Source organism: Podarcis filfolensis (assembly GCF_964270895.1).
Source record: "Podarcis filfolensis genome assembly, chromosome: 2".
Lineage (NCBI taxonomy): Eukaryota > Metazoa > Chordata > Lepidosauria > Squamata > Lacertidae > Podarcis > Podarcis filfolensis.
Window position 1 is genome coordinate 86,926,240 of NC_139605.1, and position 10,498 is coordinate 86,936,737.

The 10,498-nt window shown below is 44.2% G+C and overlaps 1 protein-coding gene across 3 annotated transcripts in view; it reads right to left on the minus strand.

The window, feature by feature from the left end:
- Nucleotides 1-10,498, minus strand: part of NARF (nuclear prelamin A recognition factor) — a 28,236-nt gene that overhangs the window by 15,498 nt on the left and 2,240 nt on the right. For all 3 annotated transcript variants that reach the window (XM_083597931.1, XM_083597933.1, XM_083597932.1), the window contains exons 2-6: nt 10,294-10,467; nt 8,352-8,432; nt 6,492-6,635; nt 2,719-2,851; nt 1,450-1,584 (exon numbers count right to left, since the gene is read on the minus strand). In XM_083597931.1, the coding sequence (XP_083454057.1) occupies nt 1,450-1,584; nt 2,719-2,851; nt 6,492-6,635; nt 8,352-8,432; nt 10,294-10,320 (520 nt within the window). In that variant the 5' untranslated portion in view covers nt 10,321-10,467. The remainder of the gene's footprint in view (nt 1-1,449; nt 1,585-2,718; nt 2,852-6,491; nt 6,636-8,351; nt 8,433-10,293; nt 10,468-10,498) is intronic.

Genomic DNA, 10,498 nt, shown 5'->3' on the forward strand with positions numbered 1-10,498 from the left:
TGTTTGTTGAGCTGCCATGGCAATCAAGGAGCCAATGTCAACATCGCGGATATGCTATATATGTGTTGATCGGGGGTTGACAAGATGGTGCTACTCTTTCTAATTTAGATTTTTACTTTTATTTTTTAAAAAAGAAGGCCCTAGGAAGATGACAGGAAACCAGAACACATAGTCATGCTCCCTGATTGTCTTGCAGTAAAACCAACACATGCAAGTAATAGATATGCTTTTGGGTGGGGGTGATGGTGAGATATATTTTGCACGGTAAGCAAAGTGGAGCAGCAGCACAAGACTTTCTATAAGCCACGAGTTTGGGGCTGCACACCTCCTGGCTGCAGAAGTGAAACTGGCCCCATGCTTCGTAATGGAAAGGCAGGGGATTTTCCTGGCCACACTATAATTCAGGGACCCAGAACACAGAAGGCAGAAGATTCAAAAAAGCAGAAATGAAGCTTCAAGACCTCAGTGTCTTCAGCATGCCTAAATGAGCCAAACAACATCCATCTGAACTGTGACCCCTTGAAAAGAGCTCAGCCCTACCCTCTAGCCCCATGTGGATGACGGGAGGTTGGCACAAGTTAACATGGAGATTTAGCCAGTGGGCTCTGCCATAGTGGAGACCCCAGGAGCATTCTGGCTATGAGAATGCTACCAATGGCTGGCTGAGCACCTAGCTGGAGGACAGGTTAGAGTATCGGACTAGGATCTGGGAGGTAAAGGTAAAGGGACCCCTGACCATTAGGTCCAGTTGTGACCGACTCTGGGGTTGCGGTGCTCATCTCGCTTTATTGGCTGAGGGAGCAGGCGTACAGTTTCCAGGTCATGTGGCCAGCAAGACTAAGCCGCTTCTGGCAAACCAGAGCAGTACACGGAAACGCCGTTTACCTTCCCGCCAGAGCGGTACCTATTTATCTACTTGCACTTTGACGTGCTTTCGAACTGCTAGGTTGGCAGGAGCAGGGACCAAGCAATGGGAGCTCACCCCATCGCGGGGATTCGAACCGCCAACCTTCTGAATGGCAAGTCCTAGGCTCTGCGGTTTAACCCACAGTGCCACCCACATCCCTTTTTCCCACTCAGCCATGAAATCCCCACTCAGCCATGAAACTCACTGGGTGACCTTGGGCCAGTCACTTACACTCAGCCTAACCTACCTCACAAGTTTGTTGTGAAGATGAAATGGGAACGTGAACTAGGCTGGGACACAAATGTCAATAATAGTAATAGTGGTGGTGTTTTTCAGGCCAGCAGCAGCAAGCAAAAAGGCCTCAAATGAGTTATTCTGGAGGTGGAGCAGCTGCATAGTGAAAAAGAAGGAAGAACTCCCACCCTGTCCAACAAACAAGCCCATCTTCTGCTCTGGCCAGTTCAACCTGACAGGGTTAGGGACAGATGGTGGATTCACTGCTCTGTAACACTTAACAATGTGCCTAAGACTGCCCTTCTCACCTGGGCAAGCTGAAGCAAACATGGGTATGGCATGCTCTTCTTGGTTCTGATGGCGGTACCGTTGCACAAACTCCTTCTGGCTCTCCAGAATACTAAAATCGGCAGCTATTGTAGTGTCAAAGACATAATGCACTCCTAGAGGAAAACGGGTAAGAAAGGCAAACAATAAAACATCACCAGATTAATTTTCAGAACATGTTACTGTCTGAAAAAAACAATTAATTTTGAAATAGATATGTTGTTGCCTTGCATAAATTCTATACGTTCTCCAGCCTTTTTATTATATTTAAAAATAAAGAGTTATAGCTCTTTCCCATAATTGGGAAAGTGGTCTGAGAACCTATTCAACCAGAGATGCAAGGCACTGAACCTGGGACCTTCTGCACACAGAGCACTTGCTCTACTACTGAGATCTGGTCCTTAAGTGCTGAAGGGACATGGGAATCACGCACAAGAACACAAAGGTGCGTGAGAGGCAGAAGCTCATTCCTGACCTCTGGAATCCCTCTCCTTCTAGTGTTTGAAGCACCAGTGCTGGAGAACTGTAACACAGCAGCAGAGGAGGACTGTGCATCTCACAGAAATGCATACAAGGCCCCCTTGCAGATGTCTCCTTGAACTGAGGGAGGTTTGATGAGGTGGTTGGGTGGAGGCAGCAGATACCACCCTGATCTTTCTCCCTCTAGGAGAAGAGCCATAGCTTAATGGTAGATGATTTGCTTTGCACACAGAAGGTCCCAGGTTCAATCTTTGGCATCGCCAGGCATGGCTGGCAATGTCTCCTGTCTGGAACCCTTTATAGAAATGCAGCCAAATACTGAACTAGATGGACCAATAGTCTGTTCCTATATAAGGCAGCTTCATATGTTCTTGAATGTACATCCCTGCACTAGTTGATGATCTGCACAGGGATCTCGTGAGGATTCTAAATTCTACACTAGAGATAGCTTCCTTCCACATCCCTCGCTCAGTTGCAGCATAGCAGACATTTACATTCCCTGTTTATAAGCGATACCCACAAAAACTTGCTATGTTCTGTTCTCACCCTTTCCTCACTCTCCTAAGTGCCCTGTTATATCACAATGTGTTAATGACTGAGGTCACACACCCATCCATGAATCCCTTGCTCAATTGTTTCACAATCCTATATTTTACCAAGCTGACACATGCTGTAAAAGTTTGCCAAGGAAGCAAAATGCAAAAATAAATGAAAAACGCTGTGTTTGGCTTTTTTTGTTTTTTGTTTTCTTCTCACCATAACAAACCTACCAAGACTTTTGAGGGAACCACAAAGCCTCTGGGCTGCTTCGGTAACAGTGAGACTGAATTTTGCAGCAAAATAAGGCAAGGACTGAGGACATATAGACACTGCCAACACTTTGTGTTTTGAGGTATCACATTTCTGGAAAAGAATACACAACAAAACATACAGGTGCATTACAGCAACAGTTCAGGATATAATTTTTGCATCAGATGACTTCCTTGCATTGTAGTAGTTGCTCTCTGACACAGGTTAATCCAGCTTTTCAAAAAAGCTTTCAAGGACATGGGCAATTTTCCATCTCACGTCTCCCTCTCCCGCCCCCACCCTGCTTTGTGGGAAATAGAGTACTGTGCTGAAGAAGCACTGCTTTTGCAGCATTAAGGAAAGGGGAGAAAAGAGGAAGAACACCTTAACTGGCAATTACTACAATAAAGCAAATTGTTTCTTCACACAGGTAAACAATGCAAATATTACAGTAGCGACTGGTCCCCTTTCTATCTCTCTCCCAAACTGCTGGTGGTAGCAGTGAGCGGCCATTTTCATTTCCCATAATGCCCCTAATAGAATGTTGCTTTGGGGCACTGTGTGAGATTCAAATGGCAGATCCCCACTGTGGGCTGATATTTTGATTTCCCATGGTGCCTCTGGAGCACTGCTATATTGGAGGCACTGTAGGTAAATTCAAATGGCCAGCTACCACCAGGTAAGCCTCACCGTTGCATACCCTCCAACATTTCTCCGATGAAAATAGGGACGTCCCATGCCATAACGATAATTTTACTATTGATATCCTGCACATTTTATCAGGTTTCCCCAGCCACTCTGGGCAGCTTCCAACATATATAAAAACATTATAAAACATTAAACTTTTTTAAAAAAAACTTCCCTATACGCAGAGGTTTTCAACCTTTTTGAATCCACGGCTCCCTTGACCAACTGCCTTCTTTCTACGGCACCCCTGTGGGGCTCAGGAGCCCAGTTATGTCACCCCTTGCCTGCTGATCTGGCAGCCTCTCACGCTTTTTCGAACACCCTCCCTTGGGGAGTATTCCCTCAGCCTCTTCTCCTCTCTTCTCTCCCCTCTCCTTGGGAGTCCTCTGGGCAGCCACTGCTGCCGCCCCTGATCTCTGAGCTCCCCACCCCACCCCCGTGACAGGTACCTCCTCACGCTGCCCCACAGGGATCTGGGCAGAGGATGCCCCCAACCTTACCAAAGGTGAATGTGAGGCAGCAGTGACGGCAGCCGTGCTGCTACAACAAACAGCTGCACAAGCTTTATGGAGGCAGAGACGTGAGAGAGTAAAGAGGGACAGAGGCTAGTGGCACCCCGACCATCATTCAAGGCACCCCAGGGTGCCACTGCACACTGGTTGAAAACCGCTGCTATACAGGATTCCCTTCAGACAGCTCGGGGGTTGGATAACTCCATACCCTCCAATATTTATCCAATGAAAATAGGGAAATCCTAAGGAAAAGCGGGACATTCCGGGATCAAATCAGAAACAGCGGTGGCTTCTCTAAATCAGAGAAGGAAAAAGGGACACTTGGAAGGTCTCCTGTTGCTACTGCTCCTACCATCACCAGTTAAGCCTGCAGCCAAAGGCCCACCAAAGTAGAAGGGTGGCCTAGGAGAGGCTACTTTGCTGAAGGACCCCTTCAGAACTGACTCTTTCCCTTTGCCTTAAAACCTGAAATGGGCACACAGCAGCCAAGTTCACACAGCTGAGGAGACACAGTGCAGTGGCCTGGTGGTGGAACGGATGATGCCCTCTTTCCCTCTAGATACGTCACTCTCCGGCGTGAAGAATCTTGGCTAGCATTTTGATGCCAACATCATCATGCGGATGCTGCGAAAACCTTGCACGCACGAGCAGCACTAATCCCATAATAAACACCTGTCTGGGAGCACCCTCTGTCTTCTGACCTTAAGAGAGCTAAAGGCAAACAGCTAGACAACTTGTTAGTAAATGAAATCACACTAAAATAAAGAGGACTATTGCTGCAGCAGGAAAGAATACCAGCCAGAGAACAGAAGTCACAAGTGCTGTCTCAGGAATCTTTTAAAAAATTGCTGCCCTCTTACTGCCTTTAATAAAGGGAAGGATCTGTCACATGTCTTAACTGAATAAGAAAAACTCTTGAAGTTTGCAGTCTGCTCAAAATATATAGGGCATTTAATTCTTCATTATTATTATCATTTTTAAAATGATAGCACTTTTTGGGTACATTTAATTGAAAGGCGCAGTCGATACTGCACCTGTATGACACCTGCGCCTGCAAAATGTGTTGGTTGTGTTTGCATAGTTCATATATTTCCAAGTATACACATTTGTTATTTTTAGGTATACACTTAGAGTATCTGAAGAGTACATCTACAAAGCCTAAGGTATGAAGCAATCCCTGCCACAGACTTTCATTTAAGGATAAGAAACAATAGGAGATCATGGAGAGAAAAGGAGAAAAAGAAGATCAAGCAGAGAAGATGGAGAAGGAGAAGAGGCCTTTTAAAAATGATAACCAAGGGAGAGCTGTCTGGATGTCAGAAAGGAACAAGTACCAAAGTTAAAGAGCAGTCAAAGCAAAAATGCAAGGAGCGGAGGTGGTGGTGGTGGTGAATATTGGGCAATATCTAATACACTTGTTCTGTAATCAATTTCTACTTCCCCCTCCTCTTCCTGCATGCACCCTCACCAAATCTGCTTCAAAGGGTTGAGGGAACATCTAGAACAGATGTAGGGGATGTAGCGGGGAGCGGGGGGGGGGACAGGGCAAGGAGAGTGGGACAAGTTCCACTATGCAGCCCAAAGTCCTTGCACTAACACAAGAAGGGCACAGAATACTGTCCATTCAGTTTCAGAAGAAGATTGCCAGAAGAATGAAGAGGATAATAAGGTGCAGAGAAAGAAAGAGGATAGGTAAGGGAGAGCCAGGACATTTTTTTTCAGCTAAAACTCACAGGAACTCAGTGCCGGCACCTCTCAGGTGGACGCTATTGCCATTCTAAGAAAATGAAGAAGGTGTTCATGGTGAGTTCCGGCACCACTTTCTCTAGGAAAAAAGCACTGGGTGGCGCAATTAATGAAAATATCTGGATATGAAGTTATCTGCAAGTGAATGCCAGAAGAGAGAGGGAATCAGTGTCAAGACCTGAAGAAAGGAGAAGGAAGTGAACAATAAAAACCAGAAAGGCATCAGAACTTATGATCGAAGCCAAAGATTTTAGATCAGAGACGGTTGAGACCAATAATCCCAATAATGTCCCAGTAATCCAGATGAGAAATAGAGAATTCACAAGAACTGTAGTAGTCAGATAAAAAGGTGGATGTTGGGATGGTTAAAAAATGGATGCCAATGAGACTGAGCAACAAGCTGGATCTGTGGTAGGAAAAAGGAGAGAATGAAAAATGCCACCCAGACCGTGTGCCTGGGGAAAGGAAGGGATTATACTATTTCTAAGGCTTAAAAAGGAAGTTGGTGATCTAGTTGGGAACAACACTTTTTTTTTAGGACTAAAACAGGAGATGACAGGCAGGAGATGTTTCGTAAATAGGTAAAAGGAGAGGCCGTTAAGTAGAGAAGATGTGAGAAGAGCTTTAAAGTTGAGAATAAAGAACCCAGAGGATTAAAATGTCTGGAAATAAAGGCAGAAGAAATGGAGCAAGAGAACTTGGGAATAGGAAGGGGGGTATTCATGGGAACAAGCAATTGTTTCAATCTTCCATGTTAAGATAGCATGTTTTCTTCATACGCATGTACCTGCAAGCACCATTCCTTTTACCTTATTGAGGTTCAGTACATGGAAGAGCTCTTTCTGATTCTGCTGGAACACTCGGACTGCTTCATCGGATGTTATGCAGTTGTCACAAGCTAAGCAATCGCTAAGGAATATTTTAGCGTTAGCCAACTTATGGAATTCACTTTTCTGTAAAGGAAAAACAACAGCAAGTCAAAGACGGAGCTAGCTTAATTCTTCTCAAAATGGTAAGGAAGGCTTTGCCAACATATGTAGGAGCTTAGAGGGTGCTGCTTGAATTGTGGTAGAAAAGGTAAAGGAGCCCATAATAAAATCCATAAGCAGCCCCCCTTCTTGACACTCCCGTCCTCACCGTCAGTCATGGCTTCCTTATAAGTTTTCTGAAAATAGTTGCTATGAGGCCGTGACAAAAAGGGAGAAGGAAGAGTCCCCTCCGCCCTGCCCTGTAATTCAAGTATTTGCGTTTCTTTCTTCCCTTTAACCTTCACAACACCCTGTGAGGTAGGTTAGGCCTAGACACAGTGATCAGTCCAAAATAACTCAGTAAGCTTTGTGGCTAAGTGGGGGTTTGAATCTCCACATCACACTGGCACTCAAGCATATTACCCGTAAGTAAAATAATAATATTTTCAAGAGATACAAGGTAGCCATACTTAGCATTTTTATATAGCTCTTGTATTTGTCAGTAATACAATTATATGCCAAAGTACAGATTTCTTTACACCTGTGAAGCCTTTACAGCTTAAGTGGCAGATACTGAGCCTGACTACTCTGGGAGACGGGGACGGGGGCAAGTTGCTCAGCAAAATACACTCCTAGCCCCTAGACAAATGCGTGGGGTTCGGCTGGCCCTCAAGAATACAGAAGTGAGGCACCTCTGGCATTATGGATAGCTTGTAAACCTGTGATGATAAGAATGGCAGCTCCTCCTTTATTTAACAGATTGTTTTGTACATAGAGAAATGTTTCAATTATTATTTTTATTTAATGGCAAGTACTGTTGTCAATTGGGCCGCAGGTAGCGCTGTGGGTTAAACCACAGAGCCTAGGACTTGTCGATCAGAAGGTCGTCAGTTCGAATCCCCGCAACGGAGTGAGCTCCCGTTGCTCGGTCCCTGCTCCTGCCAACTTAGCAGTTCGAAAGCACGTCAAAGTGCAAGTAGATAAATAGGTACCGCCCTGGCGGAAAGGTAAACAGCGTTTCCGTGCGCTGCTCTGGTTCCCCAGAAGTGGCTTAGTCATGCTGGCCACATGACCCGGAAGCCGATAAAGCGAGATGAGTGCTGCAACCCCAGAGTCGGCCACGACTGGACGTAATGGTCAGGGGTCCCTTTACCTTTACCTTACTGTTGTCAATGAAGCTCTCCAAATTAATTTAGTGCAAGGAGCTGAGGAAATGACATCTTAGATGGTTAGGTGAGCCTTTGCCAACCTGGTGTCATCCAGATGTTTTGCACTACAACTCCCATCAACCCGAACTGGCGTAAGTGTTATTCAGGGAACTCAAAATGTGGAACCTTAATTGTAAATCCTCTAAACATTTTGGAATGTGCATTTGCCTTATGGATCATCTCATCATTGGGATGTTAACAGTTGCAACATTTCAACTGTGTAAAGCACTCTAATAAACACACAATCTAACCCAAAAACCACAATGTTTACCAGAAACCAGCAGTGTGCAAGGAAAGAGGGGGGTCCCACAATGGCTCCAAGACAACAAAACTCATCATGGCTAAGTTTAAGAGGATTGGGAACAACATGATATTGGATGTAATCCTGTCCTCACACACCTGAGAGTGAGGCCCCTTGAACCCAAGGGTGCTCACTTCTGAATAGACATGTACATATAGATTGTATTGCTAGAAATTAAACCAAAAGTGTTACCTCTTCATTTTCATCATTTGAGTTGAGAACATCAGCTGGTGTATTTTGCCGGTCTTCATTCCTCTGTTTATTACTACATTCCTGAAACAAATCATAGACTTTAGTTGGAAAGAAAAAACAAAATCCCTGATCAAAGCAGCTGCCCAGAACAAGATGGGATAGAACATTGCTACGCCTACCCTCATTTTGTGGGAGCTACATTTTCCCAATACAGCGGAACCTCGGTTTTTGAGTGTCTCAGAAGCAAAACGTTTTGGTTTGCGAATGCCAAAAACCCAGAAGTAATTGCCTCCGTTTTCGAATGCACCTTGGAAGTCGAACGGCTTCCACGGCGTATTTTTAAATTTTCACCATTCTCCCTTTGCACCTGGGTTGTCAAACATTTCAGAAGTCGAACCGTCTTCCGGAACAGATTACATTCAACAACTGAGGTTCCACTGTATACTTAGACCAAATGACAGGTAGAAGTTGACATGTCTGATTATTGTTGTGGTCATTTAGGGTGCTTTACATAAGTAAAAAAGAAAAGAAAAAAAGATAAGCCTGTGCCCCTAAATCTCAACAGAGAGGGTGTCAAGTGGGGGCGGGGGAGGGAAGGAAGAAAAGACAGGGGAAAAGAGACCAGTCTAGTTAGAAGTCTGGAAGTTAAAGTGGAAATGAGTGAAAACAGAGAAGCAGAGAACTCAGACATTCATGGCTGACAGTCCTGAATAATAATAGTAACAAATTCTGTGTTGAAAGAGAAAAGACTCTTGGCGTACTTTAAGCCAGCAAAATTATTATTATTATGACAATCTTCTCCAGTCCATAATAAATGCAAATCTTTAATGTGCCTTTTTGTTTGTTTTGCTGCAACAAACCAATATAGTTACCCCCTCTGCAAAGCATAAGTTATTATTCCTGGGTGATAAAAACACTCTAAACACTTAAGGCATAGCTTTCCGAAAAGAGGTATTTGTCCACCTTAGGCGGCTTGACAAGATGGGGAAGGTGGTGCAAAGTAGGCTGCCCTATCGAGCTCCTGCGTGCACAGTACATATTTTCAAAGTTAAGCCATACATACACAGAGGTACTGTTTGTGAGCAAGTTTGGTTCTCGAGAGGCCCCAGGGCAAAATGCAAAGGCACAAAATGCAAAGCCAGCACATAAGTGTATATCTAGGAATCTGAGCACTCAGCCCTGTCAAAGCTAACTGATAATAAAGTAACTAAGAAGGTGATTTGGAAAGAATCAGCAAAATGGCCACAAAAGAAGTAACTTAATAGCCTAAAATACCGTTCAAAACTTGTTATAATGCAGCACGGCTGGCTGCTAAGATAGTGTAGGACTGACACTGGAAACACCTTTTCTCTTGCAGATAAAAGGGTGATCGCTTTAAATTCTGAAATGGACAGACTAACTGACGTATTTCACTGAAATTGTGAGGCAAGCAACTTGATTGAAAAATGGACTCTATTTCTTACTAGAACATGTCAACTGTAACAATATATACCTGTTTGTGTATTTTCAATAGTACTGATACTTTTTTAAAAAATAAAATACTGTGACTTTCCCAACTCCCTGTGTATGTAGAAGGACTGCCTTAATTTAGAAGGGAATCTTAATTTATTTGAGTGTTGGGACAGGTGACGTGATAGCACTCCTCATCGCAGCCTAGTAATAAGGTTTTGCTTTTTAGATAAAGCAAAAGGTGAGGAATCCAAAACAAAACCCTTACATCCAAGTAGTCTGTGAAACTTGCTGGAATCCTTTGACTGCACACTTGGAAATATGTCTCACTGGGTTCTGTGGGGCTTTCCCCAAGTTAAGGGTACACAGGATTACAACTGCAAAGCCCAGCACTAGGCATGTTTACTCAGGAATAAGTCACACACAGTTCAAGGGCACCTACTTCTCTGCACATGTGCAACCTTAGAATTATATAAGGAAATGACCGACTCACCTTTTTGGTGCAATTTTCACACTTCATTTGCAGGTCTCTTTGTGTCAATTTTCTTTGGTGTGTGGTTTATATGCTGCTAAGCCGAGCCTCACGCCAAACGTTGCTGGATCGCTTTCTTATATTTGCATCCAATAGATGTAGAAGAGGAGGCAGATGCCTCTGCTTTTCACCTGCCTGAAACAGAAAAAAGCACAAGAAGAAGCGA